Source organism: Ursus arctos, unplaced genomic scaffold, assembly GCF_023065955.2.
Source record: "Ursus arctos isolate Adak ecotype North America unplaced genomic scaffold, UrsArc2.0 scaffold_2, whole genome shotgun sequence".
NCBI lineage: Eukaryota > Metazoa > Chordata > Mammalia > Carnivora > Ursidae > Ursus > Ursus arctos.
Window position 1 is genome coordinate 37,646,666 of NW_026622874.1, and position 19,601 is coordinate 37,666,266.

The window sequence follows — 19,601 nt, forward strand, 5'->3', positions numbered from 1 at the left end:
TGCCAATGTCACAGGCCTGGAGACTTTAATGTCCTGCTGGTGGGAGTGGCCTTCTGCCAGCCAACACTGGCACGGATGGGGCCTAGTTGAATGACGTTAGAGGTTCCATCCAACCGTGCCTCTTGCTGGTAGAAGAAAGGCCTGTCAATCTACTTCTTCCTGACTTTTTTTCAGTGGTTCCCGACCACCCCTACTCAGCCAGTCCATTGAACTGCGGAGAGAGAGAGGGGCTGCCGTGCTGGGCTGACCCTTCTCTGCCCCAGCAGCCCCTCCCTCACCATGGGGCACGCTAGCTCTAAGCCCATGCTGCTGCTGTGCGGGCCTTCACGGCCTGGGCGGGATCAGGGTCTCCCTGGAGCCCTGATGCTGGTCCAGGCTGCCCAGAGAGGACCTGAGGCTCCAGCGTCCCAGGGCACTGGCCAGGCCCTCTGGGGACTCTTGTCTTTTCAGCAGCTCTGTGGCTGCCACCTCCACTTCCTCTGGTGCCATCTGGCAGGCATCTGCCAGGGCCTGGCCGGTCACCATGACAAAGTTAGCGTCAGCCGCCAAGGTGTCCAGGCCTCCTCGAACCAGAGCCTGCGGGGAGGACAGAAGGCTGGGTGGGCTCTCCTGAGGAGCCGCCTCAGGGCTCTGCCTCTATTGGCCAGCCCAGGCCAGCCCAGGGCCATCCCTGAATGCCGCCCACTGCTCTGTCGCCGCCCCCACCTCACCTCTTGAATCAGCTGTGCTGTTGCCGGAGTCTGGCACAGGGAACCACTCTCCTTGGTCCTACTGCTGTGGGATGCTTCCTCAGGCAGAGCGCCCGGGGTAGGGCTCCTCCTCGCCTCAGGCAGGGGAGGCTCGGCCCTGGCATGCTGTTCCAAATGCACGAAAGCAAAGACCCCAACAGGGATGCTGGAGCCCCCTGGGATCCGGTGAAACTCCAGCTCCTCAGAGGAAGCCTCAGCCAAGACCCACAGAGAGGGGAGGACCCAGGGGTCCGGCCCTTTCTGTTATTAATGGGCAAATTATGGTGGCCCCCCTCCTCTGTATAGAGTTTCTTCCCAGGCCTCTGCCCCATTACCTGGCAGGGGGCAGGAGATGCCTGGGAGCTGGAAATTTCTCTCTGGGTCAGCTGTCCTTTTAGCTCTTCCACACAGGATTTGCTGTGGGGTCCTGGGCAAGACAGGGCAAGGGCAAGAGGGGCTGCTGAGTCCTGCCACAGCCCTGGAGTCAGCAGAGCTCCACTTGGCCGGGCAGCCAGACCCTCAGAGCTCGCTGAGAGCCTTGGGGCTGTGGCAGGTGTTGTTGGCGCCAACCAAGTCCAGGCCGGGCAGGACCCTGCGTTGTCCCCTTGCCCCTGTACTTGCCCTAGTCTCTGTCCTTGTGGGCTTGGAGGGGGGATCGGGGCCAAAGTTTGACCAGACCTTCAAGCTCTTCTCCAGTGTGTCCCTGTGTGCTTGCATGCAGAAGTGTGAGTGTGCGTGCGTGTGTGTGTGTGTGTGTGTGTACGTGCTCTGGGGAGCAGGGCAATTGCCCTCATCTCCATTGAACTTGGGCATCGTCAGGGCTTCTGCTGTCACACACAGCAGTCTAGGACCTGCTGGGAGATTGCTAGACCATCCGCTGCAGGTCCCCAGGGCCAAGGGGTCATGCAGCCATGGGCTGTCCCTCGGAGGGGTGGGGTAGGGGGGTGTGAGTTTCCTGGCACGCCCCCTTCCCACCACTCAGTTACCTAGACGGCACCCTTCTCCTCCTCCTGGATGAGGAGCTGGCCCTGACAACTCTTCCATCCCAGGCCCAGCTGGCTCCCATTGCGACAGGCTCCCAAGCCAGATTCCCCAAGTGTAAGGAGAGAGCCAGGCTCCCCAGGCCTGTCTGGGGGGAAGGCTCAGCTTCTAGGGTGCACAGAAAAGACTGACCCAGGACCCTTCGGAGTTGGCCAAAGGCTCCTCTGGCAGCAGGCGTCTCTGTCTCTCCAGGGAACTCCCTTTCATAGTGGACGCTGAAACGGAAACAAGGCTGGTGAGCCCGAGCAGGCTGCTGGTTCTCCTGCCATCATGCCCCTCTGTGGCCCCTCAGGGTCTGGACCCCTCATTGGTGTTGTCCTGACTGTAGGGCTGGTGCTCGCACTGCTCTCTGCCCAGCCAGTCCTTGCCCTCTAAGAGAAAGAAGCCACATACATCCCCTCCTCTTCTCTTTTGCTCAATGGATGCCCTTCCTGCTACCCTTTCCGCATTCTGTTCATCTTCCGAGGCCCAGCCCCAGTCTCACACCCTCGAGGACACTGGTTCTCAACCTAGGTGGCACACTGGATCACCTGGGGAGCTTCCAAAACCAGTAGTGGCTCTCCCATCCCCAGAGTCTGCGGTGAGACCCCAGGCACTGCAATTTGGGGAGGCTGAGAAACATGGGTGGAGAGGAGGCTGGCATGTGGAGGCTCAGTGGAGGCTGAGAAACATTGCTTAGTTCCATTCTAGGCCTTTTCAGCCCCTGGCAATCAGGACACCTGCATTCTCAGGGCACCTGCCCTTTGTGATTATTTGGTCACAGTCATGTCCCAGGACACGTGTCCCAAGAAGACTACAGTCCTTTCAGGGCAGATCCCAGGTCTGGCGCGTCTGTATCCCCAGAACACCTGGCACCCTGCTGACCCGGGCACAGGCGCCCTTCCGGCCCTGTGGGGCTCTGAATGGAAGGGGGTGTAGGCAGCCCTGGCCGGGGGAGTAACTGCTCACGGGGTATCTGCCCTGCCTGCCCATTTCGGACGGTGTGTGACAGCCTTTCCAGGTCCTCCTATCTAGAACGGAAGCTCTGCTTGGACCTCAGCCCACAGGTGATGATTTCTGAGAAGCTCTCCCCCTCATCCTGCTGTTTTTCGTGATACTTTCGTAATCACAGATTATATTTAGTCTACAGCTCAGGGTGGGAGAGAGAGGACCCGCTCAGCAGTGAAATCTCCCCGGAACCCAAATCCAACAGTTAAACTTTAATTTTCCACAGTTTTTTGTAGTAACTCTTCTTGTGGTAACTCTCTCTTCCAAACCTGCTATGTTCCATGGGTCCCAGCTCCTAGACCTGCTGTGGAGGAGGGAGTAAAGGAACCACAGGGCATTTGTGCCAATGCTGCCCTCTACTGGCCAACAGAGTCTCTGCAGTCCAGGCCTGCCTATTGCCTTAAGGTGGAGGATGGATCCCAAAGGACACAAAGGCAAGCAAAGGACAATCTATACATTTCAGATGGGCCCTTCCCAAAGAGCCTGGAACCCACGAACCAGGTCTTCCCAGCCCTACCCCAGGATCCCTACATCCAAAGCTGGCAGTTGCTGCCACTGCCTGGAAAACACCTGCCTGTTGCTATGGTTGCTGTTGTCATAGGCAATGTTGGCGTTGGCATTGTTGGTATTGGCACGAGCAAGAGGGTTGGTGCTCGGATCTTGAGGGAAATCCTCCAAGAAGACAGGTGATTCCAGCTCTTCCATCTCTATCTCAGCAAACTGGAGCGGTCTCTGGTTGGCCATGACAGGGGGCAGGGAGTTGGTCCTTTCCAGGAAGTTGTCCACCTGGCCAAAGAGGCCTCCAGTCCTCTAGGGGCAAGGAGGAGAGTGTAAGGGCTGAGAGCAGTGACTGGGGATGGGAGCTGAGAGTGCATGGGGCTGCCATCCTGGCATGACGTACTGGGAACAAGTGATGGTATGAGAAGACAAACCCTATAAGGCCAGAGGAGAATGGACTGGGCTATAAGGTCAGAAAAGGGATCACGATCTCCCTCTTCAGAGAGTTCTCAATTAAATGGGGTAGACAGGACACAACTAAGGAACTACACAGGAGACACAGACTCCAGATAGGGAAACACGTTGTCACGTAAGGAGCACTGGCATTGGGAGTCTGGAGAACTGGTTCTAGTCCCACGTCTAAAACTAACTTGCTAAGTGATATTGGATATCTCATATCATCTCTTTGGGTTACCATTTCCTCAGGGATAACACAAAAAGTTTTAACTAGGTGGTCATTAAGGACCTTTTAGTTGTATAGTGTCATAAAAAAAACACTAGACAGAGCAAAGGATTGAAGACCAGTGTAACTGGAAGCAGGCGGAGCATTTGGTAAGGAAGGGATTCTAAGAGATGAATGTCAACTAGGGCTTTAGGGGAGATGAGGATGACAGTGAGGCTTGGTAGAGGAAGAGAAGAGAGTATATGTTATATTTGACAATGCCAGTAGGTTGCGTCATTGATTCTGAATCCCAAGAGATGTGGGCTGTGGGTGTTTTCGGTTTCCAAATTCCCCTCCTGTATGGCTGGGCTCCTGGCCCTTATTTCTATGGGATGTTGCTGCTCCCTGTGCCCAGAACACATGGGGTGGTCTCAGCCTTCACTCACCCGGAATATCCCTTCCTCCATCGCAGCCTCTACCATGGCTCTCTCCAGCTCCTCTTCAGCTGTCAGGTCTCCTGAGATGGTGCGGCGGATCTCTGGGGCTGCCTCTTCCTCAATGGTCCGCAATCCGGCCTGGCGATGGAAGCTCAATGACTCCTCCAGTCCAGTGAGGGAGACCAGACTGCTTCCCACAGCCTCACTCATTTCTAGCCCCAGCTCCAGCCCCACTCTCTCTGGACCTTCGATGTCCCAGGGCTCCATGAGGCCCTGATCTGACCTCTGGGATGGTCCAAACCCTAATGGCTCCCAAGGAGTCTTCTCTCAACCTCATGGGTGATTTCACACCCTCCCAGGCCTCCAGGTGGAAAAATCTTTTTACTCAATACAGTCTTCTAGACAAACGATCTCTTTTGATTGAACACGTCATTCATGTAATTTTTTGAGTTGATCAAAGAAATGGGACAAATCACGATCAGTATCATCTGACAGCTTGCAATGAGAACACAGCAACATTTCTGTGACATTCCTGTCCAAGATGTGTGGCCTAAATCTATCATGAAGAAATAGCACATGAACTCAGACTGAAGGATATCCTGGCAATCTTCAAAAGTGTCAAGGTCACATCAAGGAAAGACGGGCAACTGTTCTGGATGGAAGAGTCTACGAAGATATAAAAACTAAATGCTATGTGTGATTCTGGATTGGATCTTTTTACTATAAAGGACATTATTGGGACAACTGGTGAAACTGGCATGAGGCCCGAGGATTTGATGGTAGTAAAGTCTCAATGTTAATTTCCTAATTCTGGTGGTTGCATTGTGATTTTGTAAGAGAATTATGGAAGAGAATGCCCTTGTTGCATATGAAAATGTTCCGGATTGATGGAACATCATGTTGGGAATTACTCTCAGAAGGTTCAGAAAAAAAGGTGTTTGTATTATACATGCAACTTTTAAAATTGTGAGATTGTTTTAAAGTGAAAATTGCAATTGAAATAAGTTTTTGAGCACGCAGCCCACATGCATGTGTATTTTTGAATTTGTACATTGTGTGCATTATAATTAACACCAAAAAATAGAAATAAAAAACAGAAGAGATGAAACAAAATTTTAAATTTCTTTGCATAACAGTGGATCATTTTAAGCACTCAAATCTCTCTTTTGAACAAATCCCATTTCTTTTGGTCCTATCATCCAGAGATGGAGGAGCTCCTGGCCCTTCTCCTCACTCACATGGCTCCCTCATTCCCTCTCTGCTTCCATCACTGGCCTTCAAAGACAGGAAGAGGGAGCTGGAACCTGGAGACCTGGCTCAGTGGAGTGCTGGAGCTCAGGCTGGGCTTACCTGGATCTGTATGGTGTCCTTCTTGGGCCGATACCCATAATACTCTTCCTGACGCTTCATGAACTTCCGGAAGTGCTCCTGGATGAGAAACGTGGCGTAGAACTTCCCTACAGTCACCTCATCATCTGCAGAGGAGCCAACAAGGGATGTCCTGAAGGTGGGTAAGAATCTGAACTGGGTTCAGAGTGGGAGCCAGGGGTAGCCAGGATCGGGCAACTCAGGACCCTCCTCTCCTTGCCGACTTGGACAGTGGGCAGTTTCTGTCCTAAGGCTGATAACCTGCCCTAATGGCCACCAAGGGTTCTATCCAAGGTATTTACAAAGGGTCTGGGCCATTCTCAGATTCCCACAGGGCTTCCTGGAGAAGTCCTTTGCCTCCTTTCCTCAGTGGCTTCTGGACTCTGGTCTCCCAAAGCAGCACCCACCTCCAATTGGAGGAATGACCTGGTCCAGGAGCTTCATGCTGGTTCTCTTCCAGATCTTCTTGATGATGGCCCTCAGCTCCTCATTGGCCTGCTCAAAGTTACCTGGGGGCAAGGGACAGACAGAGGCAGCCCTAAACTCACCTAGCTCAAGGCCACGGCACTTGACAAAGCCACCTAGGATTCTTGGAACACCTCACTCAACAAATGTTGGCTGAGGTTTTGTTTGATTGGTTGGTTGGCTGATTGGTTTTGGCAGCTACTGGGCTGAGCACTGGCTATGGGGGAGGGCATCACCATCCCCATGGGGCAGCCCAACCCTTGGGTCATGTATTCACTCCCCATAAGCCTTGGCTTCTAGTGCTCAGTATGGCTGCCTTTGAAGGCTGTCTGTCATCTCCTGCTCTTCTCCCTTTCCCCTCAAAAGCCCTCAAATCCCCATGTCCTCTGGTCTGTTCCAAGGACCCGCAGGCAGCCTTCCTGCTGCCCTAACTTAGTTTCTCCAGTTCTTGACTCTTGGCCTTCCTCTCCTTGCCCTCCCAAGAAAACCTTCCCTGGGGCTGTCTCAGACACTGGCAGAGGTCCTGATGGCCTTCGGGATGGCTCTGATAGAGCCGAGCCCTAAGTGAGGGCTCAGGAACAATACCAAGCCCCCACCCTGACTCCTTTCCCTGCTCCCACCATGTCTGCCCTCCTGGCAGCGGGGGACTTGCAGGGTTAATGGAGCGGAGTGTGGACTGCCGGCCCAGTGCAACTTGAGGAACTCCTCTGCTCCCACCCAGAGCCAAACCTCTGGTGGCCCTCACCTCTACGCTAACACTGCCACTTCTCTGGCCCCGTTCAGACATAGCTGTGTGGAAACAGATCCTTAGCGATCTTTGCCCTGTAGAGAATTTTTCAGTTCTCTCTAAGCCCTGAAAGGCATGAGAGTGTTGTGGTCATGGTCTGGGGTCCTCCTTCTACTTTTCCCCATGGCTCTTGGTTCCAACCTTTAACTCCGAGAATCTGGCAGAATCTGTACGGGAAAACTCATCCTCTGAGAAAAGGGAGGGGGCCGCCCACCAGAAAGCCCTCACCTTCTGTCTTGATCTTGAGTGCCGTACGGACCAGGGCGAAGAGAGTGGCGTTGAAGGTGACCGTGCCATCGCTGTTCAAGGGCATGTTCATGCCCACCAGGCGCTGCGAGGGAAGGGCAGTGACTGGCTGCGGAGCTGGGACCAGGCCAGGCTTGGCAGGTCATCCCAGCCTGGTCCGTGGACTGGGAGGGGATGGGACATGAAGGCTGGGGTTGTGGGTGATTCAGGATGCCCTTCATGAGGGAATGGAAAGATGAGTTGGGGGGACAATGCTGAGACTTGAGGTCCTCAGGGAGGGACTTGGGGACCCAGGAGATGACTGCTCTAAAATGACTCATCCAATCAAGCCCTCCCTCACCAGCTTCCCTGTCCCAAGGTACCTGAGCCTCTTCCTCTCCCGGAGCCCACCCCTCCCCGGCAGCGCTGGTTACCTTACATGCCACCCGGTGGGGGCAGAACTTCCCAAAGCCCAGAGGGGGCTGGATCCGTCTCAGCAGGGTCACCACATCCAAGTGTTTGATTCTGCCCCTGCAGGAGGACACACAGACTTGTATCCCTGCAGCCCATCCCCCCAAGACCCTTCCTCCCTGCTTACCCTTCCTCCCTGCTTAGAGAATGGGCCAAGGGGAAGAGAGCCAGGCCACAGGGGCACACTTCCTATTTTCCAAGGAAGTAGAAGCTGAGCTCCCCCTTTAAAGAAGAAACAATGTTTGGGTTCACTATTGCCCATCGCCAGGAATGGGCTGTCCTTTTGGGGGCAGATGTCTTTTTGAGAGCAGAATTCCTCAGATGTGGGATCTCCATCCTGGTGTGGAATCTGGACTTCATTTTCCCCATGGCAGAGCCTTCCGTGGGTTCTGTTTGAGCTGACTGGGGGGGCTCTTGGGTTTTATTAATAGAAGTAGAGGGTGTGGATCATTGGAGGCGGAAGCTCACTTCCAGAGACGGGTAGAGAGCTGGAGAGCTGTGTCATAGGTTGTTGTAAGGATTAAATGAGATAATGTATGCAGTGGTTAGCACAGTGCCTGATGCCTGGGAAACATTCATCAAATATGAGCTTATTACCTTTTTTAGAAAGAATGTAAAGCAGTAGTACTTCCCAAGGTTTAACATGAATACGCAAGCCCTGAGGTCAATAAGCAATGCAGATTCTAATTCAGTCAGTCTGGGGTGGGGGGTGGGGGCTCTGCATTTTCATCAAGCTAGGACACTGCTGGTCCACGGACTACAACTCGACTAGCCAGGGCCCGCTGAGGTACTGAGTTCCCTGCTCCTGGATGTGGCCAAGCAAAAGCTGGGTGACCATCTCCCAACAGAGTCAAGGGGTTTTCTGCCCTGCGCGGCTGTGGGGTCCCTTCCAACCCTAAGAAACTCCTATTTTCTGATCTGGGACCTCAGATAATGAAGGGAGAAGAAGCCCACTCATTCTTATGAAACTGGAGAGTGACTCCCTATAGGGGACTCCAGGACAGGGTCTAGGATGGAAGGGGGGACAGTTGAGGGACGCACAGATCTTATAGACTGGACTCACTTAGCCTCCGGGTCATACTCTGCCCAAATGGCCTTGAACTCATCCAGATGATGAGGGCCCAGGATGGACCAGTCCCGCGTGAGGTAGTCAAAGTTGTCCATGATGACAGCTACAAAGAGGTTAATGATCTGCAAGAAGAGAACCGAGGGCTCCCAGCATGGAAAAGCCGGCGATAATGGGGATCGGGTCGGGGGCCGGGAGACGTCCACGGGGTAAGGGGGCCAGAGCTCCTTCCTCCCTGGGCCCTTGCTTGCAGCCCTTCTGAATGACCTCCCTCCCACACAAAAGCCACCTGTGTCACACCCTTGGCTCCCGCGCTGGCAGCGTCCTCCGATGGGGATCTTGGCGCTCATCCTTGAAAACTCAGCTCAAGCACCTCCAATCTCAGCCTCTTGCCCCCACCCCAGAGAGATGATCCCCCTCAGTGTCCTCACTGGGCCATGGCCCCATTACTGCTCTGGCCTTGTCGGTGCATAGGGGGTGTCCCTTTGAACGGCAAGATGTGCTTACACCTGGATTCCCCGGGGCCCCAGTGAGCTTCTTCAGGGCCGGGCTGGGTCTCAGCATGTTTCTACCCTCTGCACTGAGCCCAGGGGCACACGGATGCTCACACAACAGTTTTGACCAAATACAGGAAAGAAGAAAGAGTGAAGGAACGACAGTCCCTTGGATGCCGCTGGCCCTTGGCCTTCCACAAGAACGGACAGCAGCCCTGGAGTCTGAGAACAATCCACGCTCTGTTCCTAACCCCGTCAGGGACCTCCTCCAGGACCCTGTTTCCCCTCACAGGGGGGGCAACTTTCTCTTCAGAGGAATAGGGAGGGACAGGTGGCTTTATTGGGAGCCCCTATCTGTTTAGGACAGAGCCCCATTAAATTCTGCTGGTTACTAATGGCTAACCCAAACAGGTAAAACTTGTCGGCAACCCCCCCGGAGCATGAGGAAGCTCTCAGAAAATCAAGTCACCCCCAGGATGGCCATCTAACCAGAGTCTCCTGTGTCCTGGGTCCCCGAGGCCAGTCCCCGAGGGACAGAAGCTGACCGAAGGGGGCGGGCTCGTGCGCGGGCGTCTCACCAGGAAGGCGCAGAGCATGTAGAAGCTGATGAAGTAGTAGTAGGCGAAGCTGGTGCCGCACGTGTACTCCTCCCCCGGGGCGTAGTCGGACCCGGGCTCACACCGCTTGCCGTAGCTGCAGGCCAGGAGGATCTCCTGCCATGCCTCACCTGTCGCGCACCTGGAAGAGGCGGGATCCTGCCGGCCCGTCCCCTCGCGTCGCCCCTCAGGAGGCCAGCAGCCTGGCAGGTGCAGGGTGTGGACAGGTGGGCAGACGGGGGCTGCCCCCTCCAACCCCCTGCCCCCCCACCACAAGAGGCAGTTCAGACCCCTAGGTTCACCAAGGAGCTCAGTGTGAGGCGGGCCTCAGTTTCCCCTCTGTGCTGCAGCTCCCCTGCTCCCTATGCGGCACTACGCGCGGGAGCTAAACTAAAGAAAAGGGGTCTCTTGGCTGCAGGGGCACAATCAACCCATGATTCAAGTCACTGGTGGGGGACCGCAAGGGAGAAGGCCGTGCTGAGCGAGCTGCGGCGAGGTCACAGGCCACTGAGGCCCCACGGCTCCCGTGGAGGGACGACCTCTGGCCTCTGTCTCCTGCTTCAGCAGGATGAGATCAGGGGGACAGGCCATTCTCCACTCAGGACCGGCTACGTCATTTTCGGGGCCCAGTGCAAAATGGGGCCACTCGTTAAAACTGATTTAAAAAATGGATGGCATTGGTTGTGCAATGGGGAGCATAGCTGACTTCTTAGAGCGATTAAACATTTCAAGACGGGGACAGCAGAGCCTCGGCTCATGGAGCACGGGGCACTGTGTAGCTCCATGGGCCCCAGGGCCAGGAAGCCGGGGCCCTGCCTCTGGGCAGAGTAGAGCAAAGCAAAGGCGGAGGGGGGCGGGAGCGCGGGCAGCGGGAGCCTCGCACCTGAAGAGCAGCAGCACCGCCTGTGGGAAGGTCTGGAAGTTGTTGTTGCGGTTTATTTGGGTCCCGTCCACCATGGCGATCTTACCGAACATCTGCAAATCACAAAAGGCTCCCGCCTTGGGACCGAGATCGCAGCCGCCCCTCAGCCCAGGCCCACCATCCTCTCCCACCTCACCTACTCCCCTCCTTCACCCCTACCCCCTCCAAATCCCCTTCACCACAGGCCACGGCAGACCCGAAGCCAAGTTAATTGGATTATTTTCAAGGTTGGGTGAAGCTCTTCCCATCAAGCCAAAGGGAAGCAGGACGGCGGGCCGGTTTTCCCAGCACAAGCCAACTTAGGGACTCCATGCGGGGAATGGGGGGAGAGGGCTCGCCGGAGGGTAGACTGAGACCACCCGAGGCCTTTATCGGTGGCCCCTGCTGTCCGCCCGCCTGCCGAGGTTCCTCCCTGATGGCTCCCAGCCGACCCGTTCTGCAGTCACTGGGGACAAGGTGCCCAGGGTCCTTCCTCAGTCCTGCATCTGACACCTTGGTGGCCAGGATGGAAGAGGCAGGGAGGGTGGAGGGTCCAGCCTCCATGCCGATTAGGCCTCTCTCTAGGGTCCACAGATGCCCCCCTCTCACGCAGCCAAGACCCCCGACCTGGGCCTGCCTGCCGCTCACCTGCATGCCGATGACGGCGTAGATGAAGAAGAGCATGACGATGAGCAGGGCCACATACGGCAGGGCCTGGGGGCGAGGGCGGGTCAGCGCGCTCGCTGCTCTGCAGCCCTTACCCGCCCCGAGCTCCCTGCGCACCCCGCGGCCACCCCGGGGCTCTGCCCTGGGCGAGAAGGACATCGCACACAGCCTCTCCAGGTCCCCAGTGGTCCGGTGGGCGGGGCAGGCCCACCTGGAAGGACTTGATGAAGGTCCACAGGAGCGTGCGTACTCCCTCCGCCCGGCTCAGCAGCTTGATCAGCCTCATGACCCGGAACAGGCGAAAGAAGGCGCTGGAGATGCGGGCACTCTCGTCGGGGTCCTGCGGGCCAGCAGCCCCAGAGGTCAGTCTGGAGGTGGCACCTCAGAGGGGTAAGGAGCAGGCGGGGCGGGAGGGGCGATGTGTGTGTGCCGGGGAGATGTCCATGGTGGAGAGGAGTCCCAGCCCCGCCTCATGGCCCCTGCTAGGCACTAGCGCCCCATCCTCCTCAGGCTCAGGGCTCTGGGCTTGCTGAGCCAAAAGGAGGGGGGTGTGCGGAGAGTGCGCTAAGCCCATTCTCCGGAGAGGCAGCAGGGACTCCACCCTGGGCCCCCGTGCGGCTGCAGCCAGGCCCACAGCCTTCCTTCTGGGCCCTCCTGCCTCATCTCACCTTCTCCTCAATCTGCCACTGAGCGGAGGACACTTTCAGTGCCATTTCCCTAGAGCGTGACTGCTCTGTCCCCATCAATTCAACATGGCCACTCCACCACCCCACCCGGCACATGGCTGTCCTAAGCCAGGCAAGCCTAGCCTTAGACACCCGGATAACTCTGGAAGGGGAGAGCCCTGCCAGGCTTCCTGTGTCCCCAAAGACCTTGTGCCAGCGAACTGTCACTAAGGTCCTGCACCAGCTAGCAGTCACTGTCCTCTCTGGATGCTCCCATCTGAACAGAGGGGGCCAGAGAGACCCCTCACCCCGTTTCCCAGGGCTCTGAGAAAGCCATTGCGTCCATGCACATTCTGCCACAGAGCCCCAGCTCCCGGCCTCCCCCGAACCCTCCAGGGCACCTGCTCTAGGGAAGGAAGCCCTGCCGGGTCCACCCCATGCAAAGCCATGGCCAGGCCTGAGCATGCAAGCCGCAGGGCGGAGAGCTGGCGGGCGTGCTGGGCAGGCTCATGCAGCCCGGAATTACAACGTTCCCGCAGCCTCCACCCAGGCAATACAGTCCTCCGCTGGAGGCCAGGAATGTCTGTGGAGAGAAGAGACCAGGGGAGGGGCAGGGGAGGAGAGAGAGGAGGAGGGACATGGGGGAGGGGGCAGGTGAGGAGAGGCGTCAGAAAGAACACACAGAAGAGTTAAAGAGAGAAAAAGAGCGGCAGGGCATGAAGACCCCAAGTGGCTGCCAATCAGGGGTGGGGGTGGGTGGGGGTGAGGACGAAGCTGTGGGGACAGGGAGGCAACAGGCTGGGGACAAGGGAGCAAGGAGGGAAGACCAGACGGGGACAGGTCCTGTCCCGTCCCCGGGATGTGCCTACAGCTGACAAGAGGCCCAAGTTCTTCCCATGTGTCTGGGTTATGAGATGCTGGGGACATCCCTGAGGGGACACACGGCAGTGCCCACCCATCACTCTGAGTGGACTCACACCCCTGTCCAGGGAGGCTACTAGCTCGCTTGTGCCACCGAGGCCCTTAGGGAAGTCCCATCCTCCAGGGGCAAAGGCCCTCTGTGGGAGTCCGAGCACCTCCCCCGCCGCCCCAGCTGACGTCTGTCCGCCCCTGGCCCGTGACAACGGCCAAGGCTGCCATCCCAGCGGCCGGGTTCTTAAGAGCAGGTGCTGCATGTCTGAGAACAGCAGTCTTTCCTATGTACCCAGGTTCTCTCTTAGGCCACCTTTCAGGAGAAACCCTTGTCCTACAGTCACAGGACAGGGGAAACCATTATTTTATCTTCCCATTATCTGTGGGTGAACTGGTTCCCAGTACACCGGGTTTCCCAGCCAAGCAACATCCCCCCCTGCCCGCCCCCCGGGCCACTGGTTCTCAAGCCTGCGGGCCCTCTGGGAATCACAAGGAGAATGTAATAGATTCCTTCCTGGGCTCCCCACCCAGGCCAATTAAGTCAGCTTCTAGGGGATGGGCCCGGCTTCAGACGTTTCAATGCATCCCAGGGATTTTAATAGGCAGCCAAGGACGACCACCAGTGTTCTGGACCTGCGTGACCCATGTGGTAGCTTCCAGGCACAGGAGACTGAGTTACAGTGAAAATTAAATCTAATGAGAAATTCATTTCCTCATTTGCACCAGCCACATTTCAAGTGACCGCTGGACACGAATGCCTAGCGGCTACCGTACTGGATGGGGCAGAAGATTTCTATCAGTGCGGAAGTTCGGACAGACAGTGTTGCCCTAGTCTGCTCTCTGGTTTGTATGTCAGGAATAGGAATCAATATTTAAATTTGAAGCCTTAACATGACTTCAAGGAAACGTTACTGGTACTTCTGCTCCTAAAAATCAAATAATGACCGACACCCTCTGGGTCCTCCGACACCAAAGAATTGTTTTGATTCATCCAGGCTTCCTCTACACAGACTCCGAACTTCAAAAAGTAATTACCTTTCATTTGGGCTGTTTATTTTGGCTGTTTAGAGTTTTCTCTTCTAACTTTGCTTTCAAACCCTGGGGCCTTTGGGACGCTATTCCCCAGTGGAAATGAAACATAGGTGGAAATACGCAATACCCACACACCCACGCACGCACACGTGCACGCTGGTGTTGCCTGGGACCCACCCTGCCCTTCGTCTGCCCCACCCTCTTGGGATCTGAGCAGACAGAGTTCTGCCATTGTCTTTCTGTACATGGGGGCGCACAGGATTCCCAGGCCAAGCCCTCCCCCAGACAGTCAATGAGGCAGCCAAGTGCCCAGAAGGTTCTGCTCCTGCCAGGGCTCAGCCTAAAGGAATCTCAGGCTGAGGGCTTCTTCCTCACAGGCTCCAGGCTTTTCCTCAACTGTCCACCCCATCTCAGGGGTCTCTAGTGCCAATCCTCTCCTCCACCTCTCCACTCACCACAGGGTTCACCCCTAGGCTGGCCGAGTCTAAAGTGCTCATAATTAGGCCGCGGGACATTCAGAAGGAAGCCCTACCCATTGGGGAGGCCTCTGGCTTTGGGGCTAGTCCCCCAGCCACCCCTGAACAGAAGCCCATCACGGCCAGGGTTAGGGTGGCTCAGAAGGCTGAGTGCTCTTCTCCACGCCCCTCCTACGATACAGCTCAGCAGGCACTCTGTGCCCAGAGGGCAGCCAGCTTTGGATTTCAGCCTTGGCTTCTTGGATCTCTTCTTCCCTGTTCCCTGCTCCCCTCTTTCACCCTGCAGTGACTGCCGGCTTCAAATCTGCAGGGAGGCCAGCCTGGAGAGCTTGACTTGGAAGAGCTCAAACAGGGACCTCTCTGGCTGGGACCTCCTGCCTGCCCCCAGTGCTGTTTCTCACTCCACTCGCAGGGCCTCATCCCCTCCACCCCACTTCTCTTGGTCCAGCACCTGAGGCCATATGCCTCCCTGCTCAGCCTGGACCCTTGTCTTGCCATTTCGACAACGGCCGTGCTTACATCGAGACGTTCCATCCAATGTGCCGACTCTCCAGACCACACCTGGTGTCTGGTCCCTTTCCCCAAGCTCCCGGGCCACCGAGCAGAGCATGACTCCAGGGAGAAACCGAGCTCACGAGGCCCACCCCAGCCCCATCATTCTTCCTGCAGATGGAGTCATCACTTCGGCTATGCCTCAAGAATCAATTCCCACCCTCATGCCCACTGTCCTGTCCTCCCTTCCAGTGGAAGATTCTGCCTGCTGCCTCGGACACTCACATGTTGCCCAAGATGAACGCCCTCTTCCCTCCTCCCCATGTCCCTGCTCCCTTGCACCCTTCACAATTCTTACACCCTCTGCTTACACTCTTCCTCTTCCAGTGGTCTGACTTGTGTCCTTTGCTGTCACCCCCCAGAATAATCCATTCCTCAACAATCTTTTCTCATGCTGTGAATTTCTCCCCTGCCCTGGCTCTGCCTGTAGTCTCCCTTTCCCTAAATGAATCAACACCCACCGCTTTCTAGCAACTACCCACTGAACTCCTTGCAAAAGCTGTTTCCTGTACACATGGCCATTTGTTCTCACTCTCTGGTCACTGTTCTATCTTTATCATTGGCTTCAACCCCACAGTCTATCCTGCTCAACGGATGGCTTCCTAATGGCAAACCGAGTGGCTTTGCTGGCTTGAGCTCTGTGGGATCTCAACTCCGTCGCAGCTGGCTAGTCCCACCCGAGGCTTCGACCGTCGCCTCCGTGCATCAGGGGCCAGCCCGGTTCATGGAACCGCTGCTCTGCTGTTTGCAGAGTGACGTTCGGCTCCTCTCCTGCATTTCCAACAACTTGCTACCCATTTCCACTTGTGTACCCAGCACCCAAACCCACAGCACCAGAACAGAATCATGGTGAGTGTGTCCCCCCAAGTCTTTCTTTTTGGGGGGTGCTGAGTCACCCCAGACTCCTTCTTCCTGTGGCCCCAGGCCACCAAATCCTGTTGCCTCAGAGCTTTTCTGTTCCTCTCCTGACATCTGAGCCCTGACTCTCATTGCTTTATGCCCATTTGCTTTATGTCCCCTCTTGCTACCGTGGATGCTTCCTTTCCTAAATCCAGCTTCTCGCCTGGCACACAGGGTCTTAACCCCTTCCATTTATTCAAAGGCTTTGCTCCTATAGTTACATCCTCACTACCAGGTATTTCCAGAGCCTGAGGATATGCTGTCATTTCTCCCATTTTCAAGGAAACCCTCCTTGGCTCCACATTCTCCCCCAGCCTCTTTCCTATTTCTCTCTGTAGCAAAACACTCCAAAGGAATTGCCCCTCCTTGCATTCTATGCTCTCCCTCCCCGGTCCACTGTAACCAGGCATTCTTTCCCATAATTCCAATGAAACTGCTCCTGCCAAGGTCCCCGCTGATCTCCCCATTGCCAAAGTCAAGTCAATGCTCAGCTCTCATCTTCCTTGACTTTTCTGTTCTCCTTGATCTCAGGACACCACTCTCTTTTCATTTCCCTGCCTCAGTGGCCAATGCTTCCCCAGTCTGTTTGCTGGTTCCTCCTTGTCTCTCCAATCACTGAACATGGGAGCATTCCAGGGCTCAGCCTTCAGACCCTTTCTCTCTAGATACCTCCTCCCTTCTCAGCAGACGTCACCCCCTCCCCACGACTTTAAATACCATCTTCATATTTAGACACCCCCAACCTGCCCTAACCTCTGAGCTCCAGACTCATCAATCCCAGCCTGCTCGGTGTCTCCATCTGGATGCCTCATAAGCATCCTACATTACCATGTCTAAAACAGAAATCTTGGTTTCTGCCCCACGCCTGCTTTTCTAGTACTTTCCATATCTCAGTAAAAGGAAGCTCAATTCCTTGGACAAAAATCCTTATAGTCACCTTCAGTTTTTTTTTTTCTTTCTCACTCTAAATCAGGGCCATGTGCAAATTCCGTCAGCTCAACCTTCCAAACAGATCGGATGTGTCCAATTCTTGCTACGTCCACAGCTAACCCCCTAGCCTCCATCACCTCTCATGGGTAATCGCAACAGCCTCCTGACTGCCCTCGCTGGGCCAGGCCTGTGTCCCCCACGGTTTGCTCTCAACACAGCAGCCAGGGGGATCCTTTTAGAACTAAAGCGAGACCAGGTTCAAGCCCTCCGAATGGCTCTCATCTCTCTCAGAATAAAACGCGAGATTGTAACCATGGCCTCCAAGGGCCTGCGTGATCTGGTCCCTGGCCTTCTGTATCTGACCTTCATCACCACCACTCTCCACTCCAGCCACGAGGGCCTCCTGCCACTCCTCAGACTCAGGGCTTTGCACTCACTCACTTTTCTCCCCTACAACACTGTCCCAACGCCTGCAAGTCTCACTCCCCTGCTTTATTCAGGTCGTCGCTCAAATACCCTAACATCAACCCTTCATTCCCTTCCCTTCTAAGCTCTTCTCCTGCTTGGTTTTACTTTGTAATACACACCGAGCAGACCTGCCATGTTCGAGATTTTTTTTAATTGTCTGTTTGCCCCCATGCTCTTGCTCGTTGCTGTATCTCTAGCACGGGTGGGAGGTACTCGACAATATCCCGTAATAAGGAAATAAATGACCTGCTCCCTAACTGGGCGCTCTCATTTTAGTCATTCTTACCTCTTGCCCCTTGCCTCCAGCTGACCTTTTTAGAAGAACACCTTTAATCCTTGTACAGCTCTGTTCAAAAACCTATGACTTCCCATGGCCTGCGGGTAAGATTCAAGGCCTCCGCTCCAGCCGCACCTCCCCCTTCCCTCCTCCGCATGTTCACGTGCTTCTGCCAAACCGGACGCGCAGTGCCCTGAATCTTCTATCATTCATTTCCGACTCGGCCCTGCCTGCCCAAGCCCTGCTTGCTCTTCCCTCTGCCTCTGATCACCAGCATCCCTTCTCTGAGGACCCACTCCAGTGTGTACCACCTCCGTGAAGCCTTCCCTGATCACACCACCCAGAGAAGACCTTTCCCTTCCCCAACAGCTCTAGCCTTGGGCAGCCTGGCACATGGATTATGTCCGCCTGCAATCTGAGTTATCCGTCCGCTCTGTAGGCTCGTGGCTCCTGGCGTTTCCAACTTTGTAAATCCCCAGGGTGCCGTGCTGCACACACAGTGGGTACCCCACCCATTTCTGTGGACCGAGCAAGTGCTTGCTCCCCCCCCCCCCCCCGTGATGGCTCTGTTGGCCTGATACTCACGTCGATTTCACTGAGGATGACGTCGATGATGCTGCCGATGACAATCAAGAAGTCAAACACGTTCCAGGGGTCCCCAAAATAGCCCTGGGAAGGACAGCGATGGGAGAATCGGGGTGAGCTCTGGGGGGAAGGAGTTTGGGTGGCCAGCAGGTGGTGGGCCCCGGCTGAGGTAAAGCAGAATGGCCAAGCCAGGCCAGGGTGGGGTTCGCGTGGCTCTACTCTCCACTAGGGCTCCCGTGTGCCCACACACCCTGCTACCCCTCTCCCTTTGGCTCTGTATTTTTCTTCCTCCAGAGCATGGTGTGGTCAGAGGGGAGGGAGAGAATGGTTGAGAACTCAGGATCTGGGGTCCTGGTGCAGACGGAGAACTCTTTCATCCTCCCCATCTCGAAGCCCTGTCTGGGGCTCGATAGTGCGGACCTGCCAGGGGGTGGCCAGGCCGGGCTGGACGCAGTGGGAGTGGACTGGGGAACCAAAGACACAGCAAAATACTCCCCCAGCCCTGGGCCTCTTCTTCAGAAGCTTAAGGGGAGGCAGGGAAGTCAAGCTCAGAAAGGGCACCGGGAGGAGGCAGCCAACACCTATTGTCATTGCCAGCTCTGGCAGGCTGAATACCTCGTATGCCCGCGTCTGAAGGTGGAAACGGGCCAAGGAGTGAGCAGGGTGGGAGCAGAAGTGCTGGACAAAGGGGCCTTTGGTAGAACAAGACTGGGTTGGGGGTGCTGCACGAGAAGGCCCCCATCCCACCAGGCTCCCCTGCTCCTCTTGTCCTGTATCCCAGCGCTCACCCTGGCCTTGAACGCCATGAGCTTGAGGACCATCTCCAGGGTGAAGATGATGGTGAAGGCCACATTGAGGATGTCTGAGATGTGGTTCATCTCCTCGGACTGGTTGTAGTGCTGCGGAGAGGCACAGGACAAGGGGCTGAAAGGGCCCGGCTGCCCCGCCCTGTGGGCTGTGTCCCACAGCTCCATGCTCTTCCCACGCTGCCCCCAGTCCTCTTCCTCGGGCTTCCTGCCCATTTTCTTTGAAATCGCAGAACACTAGCTGCCTGCTTTAGCCACCCCTGAACTCCACTGAGTCTGATGGATCCCTCTCCCCCTCTAAGAGATGGTGAGAGGAGGACGCGAGGGTCGCGCTGAGCAGGCTGGTCTGCACGTGGGCTATGAGGCTGGAGCTCACCTCCAGATCTGACCAGGAGGGGAGGGCCCCCAGCAGTGCTCTGGGGACAGATTCCATCTAGTCATTTGAGCACAGGGCCAGGCGAGAAGACCACTGCTTCCAGAGCTGGTGTCAGCAGTGGCTGCAGGTGTACTGGTGGGCCACTGAGCTCACCAGGTATGGGCACACTACCCCCCACCCCCTGCCCCATGAAGGCGAGGCAGTCGAAGCCAGACGCTTAGCCCCCGGGCC

General features: G+C 56.0%; 1 protein-coding gene across 2 annotated transcripts in view; it reads right to left on the reverse strand.

The window, feature by feature from the left end:
* CACNA1S (calcium voltage-gated channel subunit alpha1 S) overlaps positions 1 to 19,601 on the reverse strand; it is a 68,719-nt gene continuing 49,118 nt past the window's right edge. The window contains exons 27-44 of one of the 2 annotated variants that reach the window (XM_044377782.3): positions 18,977 to 19,087; positions 18,189 to 18,272; positions 12,583 to 12,639; positions 11,603 to 11,731; positions 11,374 to 11,439; positions 10,708 to 10,799; positions 9,807 to 9,966; positions 8,732 to 8,859; positions 7,632 to 7,728; positions 7,201 to 7,303; positions 6,128 to 6,229; positions 5,703 to 5,827; positions 4,362 to 4,490; positions 3,331 to 3,566; positions 1,902 to 1,984; positions 1,064 to 1,155; positions 711 to 854; positions 1 to 576 (exon numbers count right to left, since the gene is read on the reverse strand). In XM_044377782.3, coding sequence (XP_044233717.2) covers positions 325 to 576; positions 711 to 854; positions 1,064 to 1,155; positions 1,902 to 1,984; positions 3,331 to 3,566; positions 4,362 to 4,490; positions 5,703 to 5,827; positions 6,128 to 6,229; positions 7,201 to 7,303; positions 7,632 to 7,728; positions 8,732 to 8,859; positions 9,807 to 9,966; positions 10,708 to 10,799; positions 11,374 to 11,439; positions 11,603 to 11,731; positions 12,583 to 12,639; positions 18,189 to 18,272; positions 18,977 to 19,087 — 2,190 coding nt within the window. In that variant the 3' untranslated portion in view covers positions 1 to 324. The remainder of the gene's footprint in view (positions 577 to 710; positions 855 to 1,063; positions 1,156 to 1,901; positions 1,985 to 3,330; positions 3,567 to 4,361; positions 4,491 to 5,702; positions 5,828 to 6,127; positions 6,230 to 7,200; positions 7,304 to 7,631; positions 7,729 to 8,731; positions 8,860 to 9,806; positions 9,967 to 10,707; positions 10,800 to 11,373; positions 11,440 to 11,602; positions 11,732 to 12,582; positions 12,640 to 18,188; positions 18,273 to 18,976; positions 19,088 to 19,601) is intronic. The other variant, XM_044377783.3, reaches the window with a different exon arrangement.